This window comes from Rattus rattus, chromosome 14 (genome assembly GCF_011064425.1).
Source record: "Rattus rattus isolate New Zealand chromosome 14, Rrattus_CSIRO_v1, whole genome shotgun sequence".
NCBI lineage: Eukaryota > Metazoa > Chordata > Mammalia > Rodentia > Muridae > Rattus > Rattus rattus.
Window position 1 is genome coordinate 80,577,730 of NC_046167.1, and position 27,193 is coordinate 80,604,922.

Sequence of the window (27,193 nt, forward strand, 5' to 3'; positions counted from 1 at the left end):
AGACTCGTCTAGGCAAGGGGACACATGTGACAATACGGGCCAGCTTGGCAGTTCTTAGGTTCAGTTTTGCTGCCCCAGTGTTTTTTTCCGGGGTCACCTACAGATTGTTTCTGAGTGGTAAGGGCTCTTGCTAACCCTTTGTCTAGTCAACACCTCCTGGTTTCCCTTCCCTACCATGTGAGGTTGGACCTCCCAGTTCTGAGCAGGTTGTGGAGATGTGGGGAGGGGAAAACAGAGGTCTCCAACTCTGAAGAAGTAACTCTTGCAGTCACTCCCACATACCTGACTCGGAAGCGGTTGTCACGGAAATGTGTTTTGTTTTTATTTTGGTCTTGGGCCCCGGTCATCGTCTTATTACAGCTGCCTAGAAAGGGAAGAGTGTGCAAACAGGAAACAAAGGCAGTGTTTTACCCAGCAACCTCAGAGGTCACTGCAGACAGACAGAGCTTGAAGATGAGTGGGCTGCAGGACCCCTCAGGGAGGTCCCCAGGTATCCCAGCCCCATTACCCTCTCACAGAGGCAGAGGACTTCTGTCAGGTATCCTCAGTGCTGTCTGACAGTAACCCAGACTCTAGTCCCTGAATGACTCCACCGCCTGGCAATGAAGGCTGCCCTCGCTCCCGCCTGCCCACCGCCCGCCCACCCAGGTTCCTCTGCTTTGTTGATACCAAGTAGTTCAGCTGTGGGCGGGAATAAAGGTTCCCGGGGTTGCCTGGTTTTTCACAGCTCACAGCCTTCCTTGATTGCACGTCTTGTAGCCCACATTTTTATCGCCGTAGCTGTCATTTTTCTTGGCTTGCCACTTCAGTCACTCAAAACAGTGTTGCTGTGTTGCTTTGGATTCTCTTGGGCTCACCCTCCCCCCATGGGGTTTGCATCAACTCACAGGTAATAATGGCGGGAGTGGAGAACGGCATCCCACTGCAGTCCACTCCCACCATCAGGGCCTGTCACCCAAGGGAAGCAGAGAGTTAGCCACGGTCCCAGTTCACCCTGTGCCTGGGGCTGTCCATCAGCGAACTCCATCCTCACAACCACCCCAGGTTGCAGGACTCTATCTGCGTATCTGTGGGCAAGGTCCTTAACATTCATGGAGAGGTTCGCCTTTGCCTAAGCATGAGCGAAGGGTACGGATCTGGAATGGAGATGTAACTGAACAGTTTGGCCTTCTGTAACCTGTTGCAGGTGGTAAAGGGTTGCCTTTCCTGGTTTAACCTCAGGGAACCAGAGCATCCCTGGGCTTGTTTGGAGTGGCCCCAGATGGTCTATTAGAGTCATTCACTTAGATATTGATGGGGATCTCGTGCTTAATGGGGCCAAAGCGAGTTCTTGAATCTCCTTGACCCTGGTGTCTTCACAAGTTCGCTGATGACTCCATGCCCTGTGCCGTGACACTGTGACTCAGGTCAAGCACCCTGGAGTCATCTTGACTCTTTGTTTTCCCTTTGCCCCCTGTAGCCAACCCTAGCCAACCTTGTCATCATTGCCTCTGTCCCATTAGTGGCGTGAACCGCCATCTTCTCATGCCTAAGCCACCATGTGACATCCTTACTGGTCTCTATGTCCAACATTTGACTGCAGGCTACTTTTCACAGGAAACTGGAGAACAGTGTCCTTATCTGCTCCCTAAGTTCTGACCCCTGTCTTGGATCTTACCATGTCTTCCTTTCCATGACTCTGGTCCAGCTACTATGCATACATTCCTTCACACATGCATACAGGAGGGCTACACATGCATACACGCACGCACGCACGCATGCATCACGGTGCATCGACTCTTCCCATCCTCGTCTTAAGCGGGAAGTTTGTCTCTCCTGAGCTCTTACGGCATAACCAGCTCCCCTCAGACCCTCCCAGCCCCCTTGCCCTCCTTTCTCATTCGAAAGGAACTTGTAGGAGAGAACGCGGTCTCACCTGGGCAGTTAGGGGAGGCTCCTTGAAGAGCTGCATGAAGAAAGGGCTTCCGGTAAGCAGCGATCACGCAGAAGCACAGCAGAAGAGCAAGCCTGGGGACCACGCCCATCCCTCCTCATACCTGCAACCCAGCTTAGCTCTGATTAGCAGGAGCCTTTCTATCTCCAGCACCTACCATAGCGCCTCACAGCTCACAGAGCTCATTGGGTGTTTGTGGAAGAATGGGATGGGATGGGATAGGGCGTAGGGGAGAGGAGAGTTAGTCTTTAGGGAGATGAAGAAGTGACTTGCAAACTGGCGTCTCGTGAAAGCTGAGTAGCGCATCATTTGAATCTGCGTAGCTCACGTTGCCTTATTTGGCCAGCGTCTCCGAGTCCCTTACCCCTGCCTGACTCTTGACCATTGAGCACAGGACACCCAGAGGACCCGAGGTCCCAGTTGCACTGTGTGCCTTCTACCTTTGTTTCCTGCTCCTGGCTCAGTTCCGCGGCCGGATTAGTATGTAGAGATGTGGGCAAGGGAGGGAGTCAGACTGGAATCTGAAACAGAGCCAGAGAGTAGGATAAGAAAGAAAGAGTGTGCCACGAGCACAGGTGCCTGGCAGTCTCAGGAGACTTGCCTTGCATCTTGTCAAAGCTCTTTGCTTAAAAGCCCGAGGGAACAAAGACATTTTCCTTTAAAAGAAATCTGCCTATTCACTGTATGCCGCGGCCCCTTTCCTCCCTCAGCCTGAGGACCGTGGAGCATTTGAGAGGTGTCTCATGCTTTCAAGATGAAACTCTACACAGCAACTGGACTTGACTGGCTTCTGCTATCTGCTGCCAAGCTCTACTGAGTGCCTGGGGTAAGGGCTCAGACTCAGTTCCTGAGCTGGATGAGAGGCTTCCCCTCTGCTTCTGTTTGGCAGGATACTGAGCATCGCTACAATAGAAGGTCAGGTGCCCCTGAGCAGTCCGTACTTGCGTGCAAGACACAGTGTGATCCACAGAGGAAGAGAGGCCGGAGATGGCCACAGGCACAGCCCAGGGAGCTGTTCTTCCTCACACAGACATATTAAAGCAAGATGCTCTGGGCCTCAGAGAGGTGTCTGCTGGCTAATTGCGTCTCTGCAAGAAGTTTAGAAACTGTGCGACGATTATGCTGACAAAACGATGAACTTGAAACTGCCTTCTCGCAGCCCAGGGTCTGTCTGCTCCGGAGGCAAGCTCAACCACTGGAAAAGAACCTGAAAGTGGCAGCCTGTCTGGAGCGGGATCTGTGTGTTTGGTTAGAGAAAGTCTTGCTTTCGTTTGTGTTGTTAAAGTGACAGATCCATCTCCGGGTGGTTCTGCATCTTTGTGAGATCACGACCACGTCAGGAAGAAAAACCACCCAGGCTCCTAGTGTGAGATCCATCCCACTATCCACCAGTGAGCACTGACTGGGGACGAGAAACCCCCAATGGTAGAAATTTCTGTCCTCTTCTACAGGCTAGAACACAAAGCTTTACCCAGGAAAATAATTTAGGGGTTGAGGCTGCCCCCTTACTTCAGGCAGTAGTCCCTTTCTGATTCTACAAGTCCTGAAACAAAATAGGTGCTAGACGTCAGGGAGGGGAGGGAGGAGCCCAGCACCTCTAGGAATTCCCTTGACTCGAAGACCGCCATATTGAAAACGGGCATCGGAGATTTATTCCTTCCAAAGTCAAAACGTGAAGCCGTTTTAGAACCACAAAGCCTTTCAACCCAAGGCTTCACAGAGTGTGTGTAGAAACTTACATTTCAAAGGGGCTATCCTCAGCTCCTATCTATACTGATCATTGTCATTGAAGATTCTGGTATTTCCCCACCCCACCCCCAACATCATGACCGTACCTCTACATGAGGTATCCCCCAAAGTTCTCATGCTGGCGGCTCTGAGAGGGGACGGCTTCTAAATGCAATTGAATGGTAATGACTCCATCTTCACATCTCCAGAAGGGATTGGTACTGGCCACACAGAGAACTAGTCCTTGCGGGGCCACTCACTTAGCTACATGATACCAAAATTCCCACTGCAAGAGGGAGGCAGCTGCTGATACCACACCCTCCCTGCCCCCGTATTTGTCAGAACTGGATTTGGGTAAGGGCAGAGTTTGGAGGAGGTAACTAGAAAATGCCTGGAAGGCCGCACATAGAGCATTGTGGGTAATTCTTCTGGGGCTCCGAAGAGACTAGGAAGGAGCTAAAATGTCTCACTGGCAAGCTGAGTACCTGTGACCAGAATGCTAATGAGTCTGAGATGGAGAGAGAGGACGACGCACTTCTGGAAATCGGAGCAAAGGCTATCCTCATTACACATGGCAAAGAGCGCGGGTGAACGGCATTCGGGCCCTAGGCCTAGGGGTTTATGGGAAGTGGAATTTACCAAGTCCATGACCTCGGGTGTCTTGCAGAAGAATCTTCTAAGGAGGATGTTGGAGGAAGTCTTGAATGGTTTTAACGGATACGGGAGGATTCGGAGCAGCGGTAAAACCCTGACAGTGGGATTTGCAGTCGAAAAGAATGTAAGATTTGGTCGGTTCACAGCCAGATCGGAGAGGAACACAGAAAGACACATGCACGCGCGCGGGCACACGCACACACGTGAAAAAGCAAAGCCAGCTGTTTTTAATCAGAACAATAGAGGAAAAGCCTCAAAACTGTCTTAGAAATCTACTAGCTCAGGTCTGGGTCTGCATGAAGGTCCCAGGGAACAGGCCAAGGACATCCTTCCAGCCTCCCTATGTGTCTCCGCCTCAGGAATCTGCTTTGCTCCCTGCCTGCCCAGCCACGGTTCACAATGGCCCAATCATGGCTGCCTCATTGTTCCTGAGGCAGCAAAGCAGCAGACCTTGAGATCACATGGTGCTAATTCTACAGCCATGCCAAACGCAAGAGCTGCGGGGTTATGACAACTTCCACTCAGACTTTAGAGGAAAGCCCGAGACACCAGACAAAGGGGCAGGAGGTAGCTGCTCCCTGAGTCACCAGGCAGAGGCGCAAGAGGCCTCTGGAAATATTAGCCAGTTTTATGCTTGCCCAATTGCTGGTAGTGGCGCCACCACTCTTTAAGCTCCAAGAAAGCAGCTTGGAATCCCCACGGTGCTGATACTGCACGTGTTAGCATTCTGTCTAAGCTCCACCTACAGTTACCTGGCAACAGCCAGATATGCTCCGCCCCACAGTTACCTGGCAACAGTCAGGTATGCTCCGCCCCACAGTTACCTAGCAACAGCAAGGTATGCCCGACACCATAAAGGGGGCTGCTTGCCTGTTTACTCTCTCTCTTCTCTCTTGCTCTTGCCTTCCTGCTCCCACTCTTTCCCCATTCCCTTGTCCCTCTCTCTTCACCTGCTCATGGCCGGCCTCTCTCTACTCCTCTTCTTTCCTCCCCTCCCCCTCCCCCTCCCCCTCCCCTCCCTCTCCTCCTCTCCCTCCCCATGCCTGAATAAACTCTATTCTATACTATAACTTCGTGTAGCTGGTCCCTCGGGGAAGGGATGCCTCAACATGGGCCTCCAGAGGCACCTCCTTTCCCCATACCTCACCACACCTCCATAGAACATATCCCCCGCCCCGTTTATCTTTTTATAAACACATCAACAGGCATTAGCTTGCAAAGCAAATCCCAGAGTGTGTAGCCACTGTGGGCTGTGTGAGTGTGGGCTGTGACTTGATAAAGTCTTGCAGGTTGGAGTTGATGTGTTTATAAAAAGAGAAAGGTGTGAGGGAGGGATATGTTCTGTGGATGTGTGGGAGAAGGGGGTGCCTCTACGGGCCCATGCTGAGACATCCCTCCCTCCCCACCTTGGTTGGAGTTTATTCAGGGCATGGGGAGAGTAGTTGAGAGGGTAGCAGGGCAAAGAAAGCCAGAGAACGAGGGAGGGGAGGGGGAGGGAGGGAGGGGAGGGAAGAGATGTAGAGGCCTGCCATGAGCAGATAGAGAGAGAGGGGCAAGAAGGCAGGAGCAAAAGAGGAACGAGAGAGAGAGAGAGAGAGAGAGAGAGAGAGAGAGAGAGAGAGAGAGAGAGAGAGAGAGAGAGAAAGACACACACAGACACAGACACAGACACAGACACAGACACAGACACAGACACAGAGACACATGCACGCACGCACGCACTCACCCACGCACGTACGCACGCACCCCTTTTATAGTGTAAGGCATACCTGGGTATTGCCAGGTAACTGTGGGGCGGAGTCTACCTGGCTGTTGCTAGGTAACTATGGGCCTGAGCATACCAGACTGTTGCCAGGTAACTGTGGGGCGGAGCACACGCGGCTGTGTGGGGTTGGAGCTTAGAATGCTAACTGGAGTTTCCTGAAGCTCCGGGAGGCCCACTGTTGCCATACTGCGCATAGGATGCTGGACTCTGAGCTTTTAAGATTTAACGTCTGTCCTGATGGGTCTCTGTCTTGCCAAGAGCCTGGATTCTGTCTTATTTGCTCACTTCTTCCTTTGGGATAGAGATGTTTGCCTTGCGAATAGCGTTTATTCTGTGTGGCTGGATCTTGGAGGTGTACCTCCTTGGCTTCTGTTTGATTTTACAGGCTCACAGCTGGGAACGGTTTTCCTTGAGGCGCAGAGGAGACTTTGAACTTGTTTTAAGCAGCGCTGGAACAAAGTAGAGATTTGGACTGGGGGTGGGGGTGGGATGATGATATTTCCTATTGTAAGACCTGCTTGTGAGGAGGTTTTTTTGTTTGTTTGTTTGTTTGGTTGGTTGGTTGGGTTTTTTGTTTGTTTGTTTGGTTGGTTTTGTTTTAATTTCTGGGACAAAGTCAACTGAAGAGAGGAAGATCTTGGGCTCAGGATCCTGGGAGTCATAGAAATTTCAGTCTCTCCTTACTTGGCTGACTGTTGGGACCGGTGGGCAAGGCAAAATGTCATAGGGACAGGAGCATGTGGCTGAGAAAGCTACTGACTTCTTCATATCCAGAAACAGAGATGCATAGAGAAAAAGGCTGGGAACAAGGTAGGTGGGCTCCCAATAGCCCACTTCCTCCGGTTGGATGATACTTTTCACAGTTTCTGCCATCTTTCAAGAATCTGTTCAGTCATGAAGCCCATCATTAATCTGCCCGTTCATCAATGAAAGAATTAGTACAGTTGGTTCCAAACGTCCAGCTTCTGACATTGCATTAGTACCAAGCTTCAGCCCATTGGGCGACATTTCATCTCCAAACCGTAACAGACACAAACCTTTAAACCCGTGGTGGTGGTACAATGCTATGGTCTGAGCAGTCTTTGGGTTTATGGAAGAAGCTTCCCCCCAGTGTGGTGGATTTGAAGTCATGGAACCATGAAGAAGTGGAAGTCAAGTGCTTTGATACATGCCCCTGTGTCCTCATGCCTTTATGTCCTTGTAAGCGAGCTTCTCCTTTAGGATCTAACTCCCCTCAGGAGATTGGGTTCTTATAGAGCTGCTGGGTATGCACAGCTCAGTCACACGCTGGTGCTATATTTGTATGATGTTCAGCCCCTGCCTCAGGGAACAGTAGCTAGGCAAGATGGCCCCTTACTTATAACCTTTGTAGAGGCTGGGGAGAAACCTGGCGATTGGGCAGAGTAAAGAAGACTGGAAGGATGAAGGGAGGAACCAGAAAGTTCCAGCAGCCGCTGTGGGGCTCCCTACTGGTATTCAGATATCCTCTGCTATCGGGTGTCAGATTAACCCAGGAGGTAGCACAGGAAAACACGGGCTTCTTTTTGGTCAGAAAGATGAGGCAGGCTACCTAGGGAGTCCCTGTGCTAAACACTTTATGAGCATTTTTATTTCATGGTCCTTCAGTTTAACAGCCCTTAAATTAGGCACTGTTACATATAGTAGACAGAAGGGAGAACCGGGCTCCACTAGTGTGTGGCACCGTTGCGGCCTAGCTCTGCCCTGCCACAGAGCCCGCCTCTCCAGCCCTGAGTGGCATACCTCTCGGGTCGAGAAGGGGCAGTTTTCAGAGGGTAGGCAGATAAACCGAGGCATCTCCAGCATGCAGCTTCCTCACCTTCATTAGGTTGACGAAGTGAGGGCCCTTATGAGGGTCACGGGAGCTGATTTGTCCAAGCCGTCACCCGTCGTTTTTGTTATCCTCCTTGCAACCGAGTGCTGTGTGTGGAAAGTGAAGAGGGAGCCTCCCTTGCATGCGCAAGCAAGCATTCTCCCTTTTCCACCAGGATCTGTTTCCTCAGTGGCACCAGTGTCTGTCTGTCTCTCTGTCTGTCTTTCTGTCTTTCTATCTGTCTCTGTGTCTCTGTCTGTCTCTGTGTCTCTGTCTCTGTCTCTGTCTCTCTCAGTCTCTGTCTTTCTCTGTCTCTGTGTCTCTGTCTCTCTCTCTGTCTCTCTGTTTCTGTCTCTGTGTCTCTGTCTCTCTCTCTGTCTCTGTCTCTCTGTCTCTATCTCTGCCTCTCTCTGTCTCTCTCTGTCTCTCTGTCTCTCTCTCTCTCTCTCTCTCTCTCTCTCTCTCTCTCTCTCTCTCTCTCTCTCTCTCTGTTAAGCCAAGTTCCCCAAGTCTCCAGCACCCTGAGGACCAGGACATCTTGCTGTGTCGGAGTGCTGGTGGGTGAAACCTTTCAAAGGCCTTAGAGCCGTGCTGAACACTGTCCCCAAGCTTGAACTTTGCCTCTTTCTTTCTTTCTAGCAACCTCTAGGCTCTTCTTCACACTTGCCCTTAGATCTGTTTCTTGTACTACCACTGCCTTGGGAGCAGGTGAGGCAGCCACGGAGGGAACCCTGAACCCCAAGACTCTCACAGCATCTCTCGTCACCTGCTATTCTATGTGCTGGCGGTCACTTCCCGTAGGATGACGTACTTGGTGATACTCCAGGCCCTGGGGTGAGTCCTCATCACCATCCTAGGTAGCTGTCCCTCCTCCACGCAGGAATCTACCTGTAGGTAGCTGAGCATCAGGGCTTTTGGAGGACACAGGGTAAGGGTCTGCTTCATGTTATCCCGAGAGCCTGGTGCACAGTTTCATTGCTGTTGGTGCGTTCCCAATAGCTCACTTTCCTGGCACATAGTAGGCCCTCATCAATTATTAGCTGAGACCGTGCTGTATGACATCCAGGAAAGCAGTTATTTCTCTTCCTCTTGGGCAAGGGGTTAAATTTCCCACAGTGAATAAGAATAGATCTGGGCAGAGCTGAACTCAGGTTGGTATATCCTAGAGCTCCGGCTAGAGGCTTCACCCGTCCGCCGGTCTAAGAAACAGGAAGTACAAAGACTGCAGTGGCTGACATATTGCTTCCCTGGGAGGCTCACAGTGACATCCTCCCGCAGCACATGGACAAAAGTAATTGATGAGCTTAATCATCTGTGGAAAGGAGGATGGGGGTGCCATGCTGCCTGCAACACAGAATTCCCGGAAACAGGCACATATGTTTCAGCCCAGACCACTTCCATAAGACAGGGTTTTATCCACACCATTCCCGAGCGTCTCCTCTCCCAGAGTGTGACGTTTGAAAAAAAATCGCTTGGTATGAAACACAAATCATGTTGGAAGGAGAACAGCTAGCTTCCTGCAGACCACAGTTGCCCTCCCTTGATGGATTTTGGCCCAATTAACCAAGTTCCAGATCGACATCAAAATATGTAAATGGAGACCGAGCAGGGGTCGGGTATGTGAGTGTGTGGAAGGGGTGGGGACTAGTTTGAACTTTTCTAACTTTGAAAGTGGGGAAGAGAATCCGCAGAGAAGCTCAGAGCTGAGGGTAGAATACAGAATGAGTACCTGGGGCTTTGAAGCTTCTCTTTCTGCCTAGACCTTGGCCGGCTAAGGCCTGGTTCAGACTCTGAGGCTTTCCTGGCCGGCCGTGCTGCACCTGAGGACGCACAGTTAGCAGGGAGAGCTAAGGCTCTCCCTTCAGAAGCTGTACGCACTGTTCTCCTCCAGCCCCATCTCCTTAGGACCCGCATGCCTGTCTCGTGTCCTCAACCAAATATTCCCAGCGCTCTTCAGCACCGCCTCTGGGGGAATTCTTGTTGCCCAACATCTCTCCACCCATCATTGCTTCCTGCCTCTCTCTTCCTGTACTGATGGCTGACCAATGGATAAGCCAACACACATTGTTTAGCATCTTACCAAGACTGAGCTCTCTCGGCAAGTAGCAGCTCCTCCCCTCAGTCTTTTGGTGAGTGCATTACATGTCTACCCCAAGAAACTATTCAGACCATATATTGGCAAAATCAGATGCCTCTCTCCACCGGCTTCTTCGGGTCACCTCCGTCAGCTCGTGGTCACTTCGGGGTCACTGGGCTATAACTACAGCCTCAAAAGAAAATGCAGCAGCAAAGAAGAAGGCTCTACCGGAAGACATTTCTGGCCTTGTAATGGGCGGCGAGACCCATTGGCCTCTTCTGGCTCTTGTCATAGGGCAGCCTCCCAGGACACCGTGTCCGGCTGGCCCGGCTCTCATCAGTTTCTGATAAGGATGAGAACAGACCCGGCGGGAAGAAGACCCGTAATGAAAAAGGAGCGTAGACAGAGTCTGCCTGCCCTCGCCAGTTTCACACCTCGGCTCCGTCATCGGAGAACGGACTCTCGCAAGGACATTTTCTTACTCAAGTGGTATTTTTCGCAGAGATGACACCAAGCAGAGAAGAGAAAACCCTCTTTGAGTTATATGCCTTTTTGGTGCGGCACCGGGAGACGGTCTTCCGTCTCTGAGCAGTAAAATCAGGCAGGAATTCAAAGTTTAAGCCACCGTTTCATTTTTAAAATATCCCTTAGATCTCGCTGCATTTGGTGAGAAGTCTGCGTTGGCATTTTTTTTGGGGGGGGGTGTCACTTTTATCTCTGGTTTTATTTCTGCCGGCTCTGATGAACATATACAGGGCTCTATTCAGCAAGGCATCTGGGGTGCGTTCTCTCCATCAGGTTAAATGAGGAATGGGGTGGAGACAGGATGCTAAAGGGGGGGCTGTAAATAACCCGAGGCTGAACAGTAGGCGATCGTTATCTTGCTAAGGCCCAAGGTGAGATTTTAATAGCTGTTCTGACCTTGCTGGATGTTAGCTCAGGCCAGGAGTTTGGGGGATACGCTTAGTGGGCATCCGCTTTCTCATTCCTCAGAGCACATCGAGGGCAACTGGGATGGAAGCCGTCCAGACTATCAGGCGGAAAAATCTTCCATTGTGTTTCTTCTCTCTTGCCTGTGAAGGCTCTAGAGGCAAGAAAAGGAGTCTTTAACTCAGGGTCAAGGTCCCAGCCCTGAGACTAAGCCAGGGGCGTTGTGCTCTGCATTACATCCCATAGCATGGTTTATAGGCTGTGGGGACAGACAAGACCCCCAGTGCTGCTGCCATTCTGAAGGTGCCCTGCATCTGGAGCACAAATCGCCCTGCTGAGCTTGTCAGCCAGGCACAGGGGCTTCAGTCACTGTGACTGGGCTCCCGGTGACAAAGTGTCCCTGTCACCTGTCTTCCCCCTCCCCACCCCCCTGCACACCCAGTTCAGAACCAGGAAGCAAAGAGTTTAGGACCATCTTGTCACAGTCGTAAGTCTAACGTAGACTCTGCCTTTTCTTGTCATTCCGATGTGGTCATCCCACCCCTGCCTTTGATGATTGCAGCACTTAGAATGGTCTTCTCTTCCTTCTATCATTTTTTAAAAAGATTTATTTATCTTATGTATGTGAGTACACTGCAGCCGTCCTCAAACACACCAGAAGAGGGCTCCAGATCCCATGGTTGTGAGCCACCCTGTGGCTGCTGGGAATTGAACTCTCGGGACTTCTGGAAGAGCAGTTGGCACTGCTGAGCCATTGTTTCTTTCTTCTTTTTTTTTTTTTTGGTTTTTTTTTTTGGAGCTGGGGCCCGAACCCAGGGCCTTGCGCTTCCTTGGCAAGGGCTCTACCACTGAGCTAAATCCCCAACCCCCCACTGAGCTAAATCCCAACCCCTTTCCCCCCACCCCCCCAGACCCGAACCCAGGGCCTTGCACTTCCTAGGCAAGCGCTCTACCACTGAGCTAAATCCCCAACCCCATTGTTTCTTTTAATGGACTCAGTTTCTCTGGTGATGGATTTGACAAGTTTTTGCTGGATTCTCTGCGCTTAGTCACTGGGATGGTTTGTATATGTTCAGCCTAGGGAGTGGCACTATTAGAGGGTGTGGCCCTGTTGAAGTAGGCGTGGTCCTGTTGGAGTGGGTGTGGCCTTGTTGGAGTGGGTGTGGTCCTGTTGGAGTGGGTGTGGCCTTGTTGCAGTGGGTGTGGCCTTGGAGTAGGTGTGTCACTGTGGGCATGGGCCTTAAGACCCTCATCCTAGCTGCCTAGAAGGTAGTATTTTGCTAGCAGCCTTCAGATGAAGATGTAGAACTCTCCCCTCCTCCTGTACCATGTCTGCCTGGATGCTGCCATGCTCCAACTTGATGATAATGGACTGAACCTCTGAACCTGTAAGCCAGCCCCAATTAAATGTCACCCTTATAAGAGTTGCCTTGGTCATGGTGTCTCTTCACAGCAATAAAACCCTAACTAAGACAGTCACTCTTTCAACTCAACTAACAATGAAAGGGTCTGCACCATGGCTGCACAGCACTCTCAGAGCTTGTCAGGAGAAGCAAAAGACCAAGGACCTTGATCATGAGCAGTCTTCGAACAGGAGGCCCCTCCAGAAACACCCAGGAGAGGCCATATCCCTGTGCCTTCCCTGATGCAAAAATTACATAAACCTGGCCTAATGCATGCTCCCTTACAAAGATGTGGCTCCAGCCTGCGGCTTGGCTTGGTCCTTTCTTCCAACACTGTGGGTTGTGGGGACTCAATAATAAAACACCTTGACCCAGGAGCACAGACCGGACCTTGACACCACAGAGCAGGTTGTACCTTCTGCCTCTCTGACAACAGAGCAGCTCCCAGTAAGCAAGTGGTTCCGAACCTCAGTTTATCCAGTTCTTCCTGTGCTGGGACGGGGTGAACACTGAAGGAAAACGTAGAGGTAATGCCTTTAGCACAAATGCTGTGTAAATGGTTAGCTGTCCAGACTAGGGTTCACGGAGACTTTATGAGCCGTTTCTGCCAGCAATGTGGAAGACGCTGGATTTGCATGATGAGAGGGACATAGATGTATTAGAGAAAAGTCCTGACATCCCAGTGTTCTCACAATATTAGGAGGGCAGGGAGAAGCAAGAGGGGCAGGAAGGGGACTGTGTGTCCTGAGGGAGGATGGCAGGGCTGGTGTTGGCGAGTCTTCTAGGCTCTGCCCCACAGTTACCTGGCAATAGCCAGGCACGTCTGACTCACTATAAAAGGGGCTGCTTCTCCTCCTCCCTCCCTCCCTCCCTCCCTCCCTCCCTCCCTCCCTCCCTCCCTCCCTCCCAGCAGCCTTTTCTACTAGGGCTAAAATTCTTCTCATCTGAAGAGGATGGGGGAGCAGGGGATGGGTGTGAGCTGGACTGGGTGTCTCAAACAGATTTGCATTTTTACAAAGACCGCTCAGGTGTGGAGCTGCTGAAGTGGGGGCAGAATGAAGGTGGGGCTGGCGGGAGACAGAGGAAGGGAATGAGTTATGTTGTTCGCCGGTGCCAGGAATGCTGCCAGTCGCGAGGCATCCGCCAGTCTTCGGCCTTCTGGACAGGCTGCAGGCGGCAGGGTTATCTTTACTTCCTGATAAGGAAGGGGGCTTGGCTTGGAAGGGTTATGCAAATGGATTTGATGCTCACCCCTGGAGATTCTCTGGAGCTCGAGGTGTCAGGTTCTCTTCTAGGCTCATGGTAAGAGGTGAGAACAAAGCCAAGACAGAAAACCACCCTTACCAGCTCCACTTCCGCCTGTCCTACCTCTCCTGTCCTACATCTCCCTGAACTTCTGACTATGGAGGAAGGGTACTGCCCCACGGTTCAGTGGCAATGCAGGCTGGGAGAGGAGCATCTCCACGCTTCCCCACACTGTTAGAAAATCAGGCCAAGCAGGAAAGAGATGGAATTCTGAAGGTGTTTATAGAAACAGAGTTTATTTTAAGCACTGTGGGTACCCTAGAACATTGTCTTCCTTTTCTCCCGGAGCTGGAGCTGGCAAGCCCTTACACCCCTGAGAGATGAGAGACAGGATGTCCTGGTTTCCGCTCTGCCTCTTGCCACCTCTTGAGTGTTCCCTGCTTCCCGTATGAAAACATCTCTCTTTTGTATTTCTTCTCACTTTTCTTCCTCCCTTACCTCAGGACTCCAGGACTTCTCTTCCTGCTCTGTTCTTGCCTTCGTCCTCTCTTTTGTGACACAGAAATGTTAGTCTTACCATCTCCAGGCTGCGGGATGATGATTAATTAATGAATTCCCAGAGAACCCACTTTCTCCAGTCATAGCCATATGCCAATCACCAGGGTTTACCAGCAAGCACAGTTCTCTGAGGAGAGTCTATCAGGTCAAAGTCAGAGACCCTTGTCCTCCTAACCTTACTGTGTTTTAAGGCCCTGCTGGCTGGGCTTCTCTCCATTGCAGACTTCTGAAAATGCGCTTCCCAGAGGGCTCCCCGGGGAACATCAAAGTTTATCTGTTCCCCTAGAACAGCCACAGAACCTTCTGCCTCAGTCCTAGTCTCTAGCGGGAACCTCTTTCTCTTTCACCATTTTGGTGTCATTTCTCCAGGCTCACAGCTCCTCCTCTTGCCTCCTCACTGAGTGTTCCTGGATGCTACAACATCATAGAGGTCTCAGAGTCATAGGACCACCATGCGGTATCACACCCGGGCTTCTCATTCTATACCATGGATACAGTGCTGCATGGGGTTATATGATACACATCCTACAGATAAATATGAACTCTGTATTTGCTGTGTACCAAGGCCTCAAAGGAGATGCTGTCTCCCTTCTAGAAGCAGACAGATACACAGATGGCCAGGATGGTGGGGGATGTAAGGGATTGACTCTGGGCACAGAGGCAGGGGCCTTGGAAGAGGAAACTGGAACGGGTAGGAAAGTGGATACGGAAGCAGATCCCTCGGCTGCTGGCCTTCTTATTTCAGTGGCAGTTAAATTTCTTCTTGGAGCTCTTATCCACTAGGACTGAGAGAAAACCGGCCCTGGTCATTCTGTGAGTGTGCCCGGACAAGTCTTTTAGCCTCAGTTTCCTGCTTTGTAGCAGGAGGAGACAGTACCCCTGCAAGGTCTAAAATATGTGAGTTCATGCACGTGCATTTAGCCTTCGACTGAATCCTGGTGCCCCATCCAGGTCTGCACGGATTGCCAAAGCAGGCACCAGGCACCAGGAACCAGCCAGCTCTGGGCACTGCCTTCTGCTTGTTCCTTCAGCCAGTATCTCTACCAAGCCCTCGCTATGCCTGGTCACTATTCTTGGCACCAAGGGGAAGCAGGCCTGGGAACCAGAAGCCCTTCCTCATCTGTTCTGTCCCCAGAAATGCGAGATGGAGGAAATATGCCATATAAATTTAGAACTATGAGTTCTCTGCAGCCCTCAGAGGTTTCCTGGCAGAACAGGCAGCGGAGAAGGAACCCACAGAGAGCATCAAAAGAAGGGAAGCTCCTGGAACGGGGAGCCAGAAACGGAGCTCAGAACGGGGCTGTCTGGGGAGCTAGAGAGTGTGCTGGGCAGGGAAGACCTCTGGGAGGGCCACTTTCCTTCCCCAAGAATATTACTGGGGGTCGGGGTGTGGGTGGGGGGAAGGGCAGCAAACTGAAGCTGTGGTTGTTGATCCCAGTTGCAACCTGTTACAGTATCTCACCTGTAACAGGGTCTGGGGTGAGGAGTGGCAAAGCATTGGTTTCTTTCCCAAGCTTTCTGTGGGAGTTGATCAGCATTGCAAACTGTTACAGTATCTTTGCCTTCCCTGGTGTGTGTGTGTGTGTGTGTGTGTGTGTGTGTGTGTGTGTGTGTGTGTGTGTGCACGCCCAAAGCACCATTTTTTTCCAAGCCCCTTTACTGTGGGAGTTGATCAGCATTGCAAACTGTTACAGTATCTATGCCCTCCCTGATCTCTCTCTCTCTCTGTCTCTGTGTGTGTGTGTGTGTGTGTGTGTGTGTATGTGTGTGTGCACGCGCACAAAGCACCATTTTTTAAAGCCCCTCTCATGTGAAGTCTTGCATGTGTCTTTAAAATTTCGTGTGTTGAGACTCTGGCTGGCTTTGTTTCATCTGAAAGCAAACAATTTGTGTGTGAAATGTCTGAACTTTGTCCCCTCTCTTATAGAAAGGGTTTGGCAAGTTATTGCTAGGATCCACAAGAGGGAGAGAGGTAAGGAAGTTTCTTAAGAGGGCAACCACCAATAAGTCTGTTAGCCTCAGTTTCCTGCTTTTTAGCAGGAGGGAACAATACCCCTTCGAGGTCTAAACTCTGTGAGCTCACGCACGTGCATTCAGCCTTCGACTGAATCCTGCTTGCTTTTATCCTAAAGATTTTATGTCTAGGGAAAACCTCAATTATTGCCTCTTTAACAATTTATTGAAGGCCTGCTCTTTCCGGAGGGTCAGGCAGGTCCTAGCCAGCAGGATCCAGTCACAACTGATAAAGAGCCCTCCCCCTGCTGGGGAGCTGGAGCAAGGACCGCACTTGCTGGCTAAATTGACCTGGGCTTAGAGCAGGCAACCGAGGATTCTGGGAAATCTTCAGGAACCACCAGGCAAAACAGGTTAAAATTCCTTCCCACTGACTTTGTAACCATTGAGTATATGAAGAGCGTAAGACAGAATGAGTAAACTGTACACTATCGCCAAGATACTGCAGCTGTTAATATCCTCCGCTGCGTGTTTTCCCGCATACACCTGCATCCTTTCCCTCGACATGTTTAGCAGTTTACAGCCATTCTGATGAGTAACCCCTGTCAAAAGACAGGGGTGTCCATCTATGTAACCCCCTTAGAAAGCATTTGTCATCGCGCTCATGGAAAAATAATTTTAAAGCATCGCCTAAAAATGCCATTCACCTTAAAACCGTGATGCTTTCTCCCCAGAAGGTCTCTGATAGCTTTGCACAGTTACTGTTCCCTAAGCACCAAGGAGATTCACCCATCGCGTTTGCATCCACTCTTCTAACCAAGACAGTGACTGTCTATCCTGCCCTACCCCACCCCACCCCACCCCACCCCACCCCAAGGTGTGGCTTTCTAGGCAGCTTTCTCTGTCAGAGGTCCTCTGGTTGGGGCTTTTTGCCTCCCTCACCCCCACCCTCGTTCTGCAATTGTGGCTACAGTATTTACAATAAATATTTTTTAGATGTATTTAATTTATGAGTATCTAAATACATTTAGATTTATTTATTTAATGTGTATGAGTGTATTTTGCCCGCACATATGTAAGTGAATTACGTATGCGTCTGGTCAGAAGAGCACATTAGTCAGATTCTCTGGAACTGGGGTCACAAATGGTTGCGAGCTACCCTGTGGGTGATGGGAACCAAACTGGGGACCTTTGCTTAAGCGGCAAGTACTCTTAACCATGGGGCCATCTCTCCAGCCCCAGCTGGCTACAGCATTTTATAGAGCCACTACGTGTTTCTGTTGGTAGCATATGAGCAGATCAGGCTGTTCCACTATGCTACTGATGTTGTATCTTACTCCCTCTATTAAGTGGCAAAGTTACCTTCTCTTCTCGGTATAACGGAACATTCTGTTACAACTAAACACTGAAACATTCTATGTTACAACTAAACACTTGGAAATAACAACCCTGTGTATATTTTCTTCCCCACGAACATTTTGCATTGCAAAAATGGCCACTTTCTAATTGTAGCTTTCTTTTAAATTTGGCTGGCTTTTTTTAAAAAAGAAAAAATAATAAAGATGGGCCTTAGCAGCTTGGTTTAAAGTTTAAGGTTCTGCCTCCCTTTGAAACTCTTCAGTCTTACATGAGACACAGCTGTGCGGAAGATACAAGGCTGAGTCTCCCTGCAAGTCCCATCCTGGGTCGCAAACAGGTCAACTGTCAGTTTAATGGGACCGTCCCCGGCTGATGGAGAGATGTCCTGCCTCCTGTCAGTGTCCAGGGCTTGAATGGCCGGGAACTCTCTGGAAGAGTCAAGTGGAGAAACAAAGGCTGGACCTTTGGCTCTGTTCAGGACCTTTCCAGACATGCATGCAGGTCCACTTTCCTCTGCTAGCTGTTAAAAGACACTAATTCGACATCTGTTGTAGGCTCTAAGCCAGCAGGGCAAAGGGCTGTCCCCTTGGTGTTGAGACAGTGTATGTGGGGGTGGGGTTGGGAATATTAAGTGGATGGGTCAGAGCGCTACAGAGGAAGGTGCCAGGGCGGAGGTGAGGGCTCTGACTTCGCTTGAGGAGTACAGCGAGGCTGGCCCAGCTGGAGGGAAGAGCTGGAGGGACCATCTGACGCTTGCAAGGCAGCGGCAGCTCACTCAGTTCACACCCATTAGAGCCAGCAAGCCGGGGGATTATTTCCCTCCCTCTGCTGAGACATGATTTTGGGCGAATGAAAACAAATCAGAACTCATCAACTGTGAACAAAATCGTCAACTGCGAACCCGTCAACAGTCTGGTTTAAAAATAGGAGACGGATTGACGAAATGCAGCGGAGAAAGCAATTTAAATAAAAAACGTTAAGAATAATACCCCAAGCACGCAAGGCCCCGGGAAGAGCGTGGAGACCTGCATGAGCAGTGAACTAGAGAGAAGTTGTTAGCTCTGCTTTACAAATCACGGGAGAGAAAGACTCACCGGCCATTTGCAGGAAACGTTCACTCGTGCCGACGGGCCGGCGTGTTGTGTAAAGCAGAGGCAAGGATTGGCTGGGAAATCTGCTGGCACGCGTGTTTTTAAGTAGGTCAGTGTTTCGAGCACCTGTACACATTTATGCAGCGTCTCCTTTCTCTGCTTCTCTGGTGGCTGGGGGGGGGGCATTTTTGTTACAGCAGGTTAAGGGTCTAGAAGCTTGGGGGAGGGGGTTGGTTGTATTTATATCTGTATTCGTGTGAATATGGAAGCTGGTCTGTGCTTAAGTGACCTTACCTGACTTCCTAGTTTCTCAGCGCTCGCTTCCTGCGTAGGATTGTGGCTAATTATCCAGATAACCATGTTATCACAAAATCGGTCTAAGGCTTGAAATTTTTCATATGCCCACCCCTCCGTCACAGAGCATGAGTCGCAAGGGACGCAGCGGCTGACTTCTCACATCCTGCTCATATCACACTGCTGCTCTGTGACTCTTTGGTTTGGCATGGTTTTGTCTTACATCTTTCCGAGAGACCTGAGTCATCTTGGCATGAAGACTTATGTTTTTAATTCTAAACCAGAGCATCTCCTTGTCCTGGAGTCTCAGTCTCCGTCAAAGTCAGTCAGTCAGTCTCTCTCTCTCTCTCTCTCTCTCTCTCTCTCTCTCTCTCTCTCCTTTAAACACTAGATGCAAAGTGTATCAGTCACTCAGCTTGGCTGTCAGGCAAAGAACTAGAAACTGAACTGTGTTCCCCTCATTGCCCAGGAGGCCAGCGATTTGAGATCAACCAACTAACACTGGCTAAGCAGAGGCGACTTCTCTAGGTCTTCCGTGCCTCTGGGGGGAGGGGGCATCTCTGGAGGTCCTTGGCTTAAAGATAGTTCTCCCTCCTGTGTCTTAAGATGTCACCATCCCTACCTGGGTATTTCTGTGTCCACATGTCCCTTCCTTATAAGGACACCCAAAATACTGGCTTCAGGGCTGTATTCATTTGCCTGCCTCTATGGAGTCCCCACTGTCAAAAGGCCCAGGAATGAGACTCATTTGGACCTGGTTTGCACGTGGAATGGAGTTGGGCCCTGGTGGGAGGTGTATAGGTTCCAGGGGGTCACTAGGGGTTTACTACAGAGAGCAGTAGAAGGTCTTCTCTCTGCTATATTCTCTTCAGGGCTTGGCTTCAGGGAATGGCTTTCCTGTATGAAGTACTGACTCAACCATGATCCCAATGGGTGTCTTTCAGTCTCATGGAGGTCTCCCAAGTACACCTCCAGCTTCAGCTATTGTGCACTGTAAGGGGCTGAGAGGAGAGGGGCTCTCCAGTCCAGACGATTGGCTTCTACCAATTTCTTTCTTTCTTTTTTTTTTACACTTTCAAAAACAGTTGTTTTTTCTGAGGTGGCAGACAAGTAATGCTATACTTTTACTAGCTTCCAAGAAAGTCATGCCTTCTAGTCTTGTTTGGTTTTTACCTGCAGGGCTGTGAAAGTTGATCTTGGATCACAACGTTCTGACTGCCTAGGTCCTCTATTCCCTCAGGGCTGGTGTAGAAGGAACAGGTAGAGAGGCTACTTGACCAATTCCTCATGGCACAGCAGTCAACATCCTTAGTTATATCAGAGTTTAGCTCCTGCTTTGCACATCCCATGGGAAAGGTTGTCAGCCCCTGTCATTTGGTCTGAAGGTCAGAAGGAGCTCCTGATACCCTGTGATGCTGGGAGGATGGTACCCTGTGATGCTGGATGCTGGGAGGATGGTACCCTGTGATGCTGGGAGGATGGTACCCTGTGATGCTGGGAGGATGGTACCCTGTGATGCTGGGAGGATGGTACCCTGTGATGCTGGGAGCATGGTACCCTGTGATGCTGGGAGGATGGTGTCCTGTGATGCTAGGAGGATGGTACCCTGTGATGCTGGGAGGATGATACCCTGTGATGCTGGGAGGATGGTACCCTGTGATGCTGGGAGCATGGTACCCTGTGGTGCTGGGAGGATGGTACCCTGTGATGCTGGGAGGATGGTACCCTGTGATGCTGGGAGCATGGTACCCTGTGGTGCTGGGAGGATGGTACCCTGTGATGCTGGGAGGGTGGTACCCTGTGATGCTAGGAGGATGGTACCCTGTGATGCTGGGAGGATGGTACTCTGTGATGCTGGGAGGATGGTACCCTGTGATGCTGGGAGGATGGTACCCTGTGATACTGGGAGGATGGTGCCCTGTGATGCTAGGAGGATGGTACCCTGTGATGCTGGGAGGATGGTACCCTGTGATACTGGGAGGATGGTGCCCTGTGATGCTGGGAGGATGCCTGTCTCCCTTGCTCACATCTCCCTTGGAGAATCTCTCCCACTCTGCCGCCCCTTTCCCGAAGAGAAATCTTACACTGCTCAGTACACTTTGTTATTGTTCCAGCTCAGCTGGGAGCCGGCTAAGCCCAGGCTGTTACTGTTTAGTTGAAGAAGCCTGTCATCTCTGGGGCTGTTTACCTGTTTCTAGTGGGGAGCTGTGGGAAAGGCTCTGCAGCAACATTGTTTCCCGGCGGCTCCCATTTTAGCAGGCCTAGAGTAAGGGCATGGCATCTGCCTGGCGATTGTCTCTAAGCTGGCACATTGTGCTATCTAGCTGGCTCTATACAGCCTGCTAGGTCCAGCTTGGGGCCTGGAACCTGCAGCTTGAGAGAGGAAGATCAACAGGTGCCTGTGATCCAGCCCACTGGCATTGGAGAGCTCACTAGGCAGGAAGCCTTTCTCCTGAGAATCACTTGGCCCTTCTGGGTAAGGCTGACTTGGAGATTGTGTCAACCTCTGTTGCCTCTGCCCTGGCAACAACTGGTGCAGGGAAAGGACTGTACTGTATCTGTGAGTCTTACCTCAGAGAGCTGGGGTGGAGAAAAACCTCCAGGGGGGACACTATGAGATGACCTAGTCTCAAGTCTCAGGCCCCAAGAACACCTCTGGCCAGTTGTGATTCAGGACTCTAAATCAGAGCTTCCAACATCCTCCACCACACATTCCCTGAGGGCTCCCCAAAGGTGAGCATCCTTTTCCTGGGAGAGAGCTGTGGTTCCGGCTTGGTCATTACCTCCAGAAAAGAGTGTACATTGTGTTTACATCCCATTATTAAATGTTTGATGCATAAAATTGTGTGTATTATTTATAGAAGTTGTTAAATCCAGGACAAGGTTTTTTAAAAAAAAAAAAAGCTGAGTTAAAATGTAAAACAAACACCCATTTTTGTGATGCTTCTACCTGCTGCCTCCCCTAGAGAGGTCACTGAAATCAATGGCACTTGTCAAACACCTGATAGGAATTTTTACTATCTCTGTCTGTCTATCTGTATAGCCTGTTTTGAATTTTTTAAAGATTCAGATAAATTGGTAGGATTACAACCATTTACATGTAAATTTTTTTAAAATTTTCTGTAAGTAATTCACGTAAGCCTATGTGAATTATTTTGCCTGTACCTATGCATATGTATTGCGAGACTACATGGTGTCTGTGGAAGACAGAAGAGAGCATCAAATGCTCTGGAACTAGGGTTCCAGAAGGTCCTGAACCGCTGTGTGGGTGCTAGAAAGCAAACCCAGGTCCTCTAGAAAGGCAGTGAGGACTCTTAGCCGCCCTGGACCTTTGGCCTTGGATGCTTCATTCACATATGTCTGACTTCCCAAGAAGATTTTTAAAAAAAAAGGTACCCTGGAACCTTGAATTTGCCTGGTGCAGATGGATACTGTTTTCTCATTGGCTCCCCTATGGAGGACAGAGAGGTCAGCTGTCTCTGCAGACTGCTGCCAGGGGAACATGCAGGGGCTTCTCCTACCCAGCTGAGCAGGCTGAGTTAGTTGCAAGAGGTCTTGTGTGGGGCGTCTGTTCAGGCGGGGCCATATAGGAAACAGGTGTGTGGCTGCAGGGTGGAGAAGGCCGACTCTGTCAGTGACCTGGAGCAAGCATGAGACTGACAGGCAGGCGCTGAATGTGGAGCTCTGGGAGAGACAGAGGGGCCTCAGGGTGGACGTGGGTAGAACACAGGGTGAGACGGGCTACTAACCCCAATACCTTAACTTCTTCCCATCGGCTGGCTAGGAAGCTCTCTGACAGAACAGAGGTTTGTAGTTTGCAGAATACATTATTACCCTTCTTTATGCCTTTAGCTCATTCTATTTCTTGAATAGCAACAATGTGTCACTATGGGTCACATCATGTCGGATATAAGACAGGAAGTGAAGCTTTCCTTGTCAAACTCTGTGGTCTAGCCAGCCCGTGGCCTCCCCCTCACAGAGGCTTACAACAGCTCCAGTGAGTGTCATTTCTGCCCCTCTTCCTTCTGAATCTCCTAACAGAAGAAATAGCTCTTCTGAGGCATGGGATGTCCGCAAAGCATGCTGGGAAGTCTGGCTGAAGTGCTAAAACTGGTGGCCCTTGAAGCGTCTGCTACCTGTCAGGGTCCGTCATGTGGCAGTGCTGGAACCAGGAGCGCAGGGAAGGCAGGTGCTGGGTCACAGGACACAAGCAACCTGTAGATTCCCCCCATCCCCTTTCAAGGAGGGCAGAGTTTGGTGAGGGAAAACATTTGAGTCTGTAAAGAGCCGGTTACTTGTTAGTATGTGAAGGCCTTATGACGAAGTCGGGTGATGATTTTGCAAAGTAGACGCACACATAAAAGAATATTTTCGCCTAAAATACGATTCAGAAAGTCTCTTTAAAAGCTACTTTGTAAGCCTCCAACCTGAAACCGAGGGTCATTCTAGAGAGCCACGCCCAGAGGAAGGGGAGGCAGCCTGCTAGCCACAGTAGTCTCCAGCTGCACACTCTGTGTGTGTGTGTGTGTGTGTGTGTGTGTGTGTGTGTGTATGTGTGTGTGTGTGTGTGTGTTTTAGTTTCTGTCAGCTTGACAAAGCTAGAGCCACCTGGAAAGAGGTAATTTCAAGGGAGAAGCTGCTCCTATGCGATTGGCCTGTGGGTATGTCTACGTAGCATTTTCTTGATTAGCGGTTGACACAGGCACCTCCTGTCCACTCTGAGTGGTACCACCTGTGGGCAGATGGTACTGGGTTGTCTAAAAGGCAAGCCGAGCAAGCCACAAAGAGCGAGGCAGGAAGCGGCTTCCTGCGTGCTCTCTGCCTCTCTTCTTCCCTCTAGGATGCTGCCTTGGCTTCCCTTCATGATAGACCGAAACCCGTAACCCAAATAAGCCTTCCCTTGCCAGGTTAGCAGTTGTCAGTGTTTATCACAGTGACAGAGATCAGACCAGGGCCCAGCGCTATTTGAAGCGAGAGTTGACACAGTGACCTTTCAGCTTTCCTGCTGCCTGCAGGCACGTCCCCTACCCGGAGGCCTTTTGGCTCTGGCTGTATATTCTCACGCAGCGTGCCTCACCACGTAGTCCGGTCCACACGGCTTTAGATGAATACACTCTAATTTACTCCAAAGTCAGGGCAAGTGATGTTTGAGGCCCAGGCCTGGCTTCCTTTCACAAAGTGCCTCTGGCCCCTGGAGTGCACTGGTCACATGCTGGCCATTTCAGGAGCGTATATAAAAGGGAGCTTGGGCCGGAGAGGGAGCTTGCTCTCTGTTCTCCTGCTCTGCCATTGCCCTTGGGTGGGTGACAGCTGGAGTTATACCCAGTGATTGCAGAACCTTTAGAGCCGGCTATAAAGCACTTTGCCTGGGTTTGTAGTTAGTCTAGGGACGGAACATCTCATTCTCTCACGGTGAGCCCATGTCCACCTGTACTCCAGAGAGTTGCTTTGCAAAATGCCGGTGGTTTCTCAAAGGACGATCTGTGTTTTCTAAGGCAGGGACTGTATCTGCTCTTTTCCTTCCATTAAATGATTCCCCGTGGCGCCCGGATAAGAGATGGCGTGCTGAGTGGGTGCATAGTCAGTTCTCGCTCTCTCTCTCTCCTTCCTTTGAACCTCCCTCCACCTGGTTCCCAGGCCCTAGGCCTTTGCAGGAGACTGATTATATGCAAGCCTTGATCCGGAGAATTTGACAGGCAGGAAAGGAGGAAACTCAGATAACACATCTGGACCAGAGGCAAAGGTGCAGAATCAACCGCACCCCTATAGATAGGTTCAGTGCTTACCCTCAGTCATGTGACAGAAACTGTCTCAGGACCCTTAAGGGCTTGGCTCTGAAGTCAGGCATGCGTTTGACTGAGTGCTGAGGTCTTTTATGAGTTGCTTAACCTCCAAGAGCCTCAATTTCTTTCTCCATATTGTACAAGTAATAAGAAAGCTGGCGCCCACCGCGGTCTAGGACACCCGTAAATACCTTCGCCGTCTCCTACTCGTGTTTTGAGCCCACTGAGATTTAAATGTAAAGTTAGGGGACAGGGACCCGAAAGCTACCACCGTTGCTGATGAAAAGATGACAGGATGCTGTAGCTTGCGGACTTAACGACATTGAGTCCCAGACTTAGGTGGATATCCCCATTAGATCCCAGTCTAGTTATAGGAGGGTTCCACCCACAAAAACTCCAGAGATGGGGGTGGGGCACAAGCTTTCCCTGCACACCGCTCCCAGAAGAAGGGGCAGGCAGAGCACCTCAGATGCACCATCAGACTCGGGAAAGAGGTGGCTGTACTTCGCTCTGGTTTGAATATGGAATGTCCCTCACAGGCTCAGGGATAGGACATCCCTCGTAGCGCCGGAGGTATTGGGTGTGTTGAATGTTTGGTCAGAGAGTCTGGAGAATAAAAGCTAGCTGGGGGACGTAGCAGTCTGTGTCTTGTGACCTGTCCCAGGCTCCCCCCTCTTCTGCTCTGCTTTCTGTCCACGCGATACCCGCAATTCCACCTCAGTGTCCTATCATTACGGGCGGAAGCCATGAGCAAAACGAATCGTTCTCCCTTTTAAGTTGTTTATGACCAGCCTCTGCCATGGTAATGAGGGAGCAGGTTACTAAGAATGTTCTCGAGGGCTTGCTCTGTGTGGGAGGATTTGTTGGGAAGCCCTCCGTGCTTACGTGGGAGGGCTTCACGGGCCAGGCAGAACCCCACAGGCATTCGCGTTCAGATAATCCTGTTTTGTAAATGGCGACAGTTGAGCCTGCTGTCAATTTAAATTTGCTTTCCAATTCTTCGGCTGCGTTTTGGGGAGTTAGTTGAAGAAACCGGAAGGGCCAGCCCCAAGCTAGAGTTCTGAAAGCCAGACCACTAGCATGGCAGACTTCTCCCTTCCCCCATCTTTGTTCCCTTAGAGCAAGGATACCAGCCGCTCACTGGGAAGCCGCGCATGCGTCTGGCCTTGCCCGAATTCTAACCGTCTGTCCTGTCTCTCTCTTGCAGTGCAAGTTGGAATTCCATGCTTGTTCTACAGGCAAAAGCCTCAGCTCCCTCTGCGATGGGCCCTGTCCGTGTCTGCCTGAGCCTGAGCCACAGCCACAGAAGCCCAAGGCAGAAAAGAGTGGTGAGTAGAAGAGGGTTCAGAGGTCAAGGGGCAAGGGTTCAGAGGTCAGAGTGACTTGCACGGTCAAGTCCCGCCTACTTGCTTAGAGCCAGGCTATAAGAGACCTGTTCAGCCTGTAAAGGGACTATGGGCTCACTTGGCAAACAAGCTCTCCAGCTTGGGCAGGGACTCTGAGCTGAAGCACTTTCTACCGTTAAAGAGAGAAAGAAGAGCAGAGGGGCTTTTAAAAGAAACCTGTTAGCACAAGGTGCTTGTCGGGCTCCTTCTGAGGGTAGTTTAGCTCTGGCATGGGAGGGGCAGGTTTTCAAGGACCCTTGCCCTTGGGCTTATCTCTCTCCAGTTGTAAACTCTAGAATCCTTTGAACCTCTCAAGACAAACATCACAGAAACTGCAAAGATACCTTGGAGGAGGAGAGCTTTCTCCCCTAAGCCTTTCTTCATCAATACGTTCCACCGGAGTCCCGCATAAAGCCGAGGGACAGATGAAAGTGGACACCACTGGGGACCACTGTTTCCGGTCCAGGGTTGAGAGGGCAGGGACGACTAGGGTTTCTTGGGATGTTTCCTAATGGGGGAAATAATAAGGTCTCATTAGCCACTGCCTGCTTCTGAAATCCTTCAGTGACCTTGGGCATTCTTGACTGTGACTGACTGGTTCATAGAACACACTGCATCCCCACACATGCCAGTGTATGTGGGAGAGGGAGAGGGAGGGAGGGAGGGGGGAGGGGGAGAATGCAAGAAGCGTCTAATGATTGAAGAAATGAACAGAGTGAGAGACAATATCATTTTTACCAGCCACATGGACAAGGACTAGGGCAAGGAGATGAAGACTTCAAGTCCAAGTCTGGGCAGTTCCGCTTTAGAAATGTTAAAGGCTCTCTGGGAAGTTTAGCTCAAAAGAGCAATATAGATCGGGAAATACTGCGACCACAAGTAATCACCAAAGATTAGTATTGATTTCCCAACATCAGATTTCATTGCATCTCAGGACAGTTTATTTATGTGAAAACTTAAGATACGATGTACAGTACCTCTTTGTATTTTGGGCACGAGGTGTTGATGTTGTTGGTATCAATGAGGTCAGCTGGGGAAGTCCAGGTCCTCATTCACGTCAACAAAAGAACTCAGAGGAAGTACACAAAGCCCAGCAAGATTTAAAAAAAAAGTGAGAGTATGTCAGAAAGCAAAAGTGAATACTTTTCTGGGTAGTAGCATGGGTGGCTTCATGGGCAAGGCCCACACTGGAAGGTTGTTCCTT

At 50.4% G+C, this 27,193-nt stretch overlaps 1 protein-coding gene across 2 annotated transcripts in view; it reads left to right on the top strand.

The window, feature by feature from the left end:
* Spock1 (SPARC (osteonectin), cwcv and kazal like domains proteoglycan 1) overlaps window positions 1-27,193 on the top strand; it is a 473,240-nt gene that overhangs the window by 369,747 nt on the left and 76,300 nt on the right. For both annotated transcript variants that reach the window (XM_032884270.1, XM_032884269.1), the window contains one exon: window positions 25,812-25,932. In XM_032884270.1, the coding sequence (XP_032740161.1) occupies window positions 25,812-25,932 (121 nt within the window). The remainder of the gene's footprint in view (window positions 1-25,811; window positions 25,933-27,193) is intronic.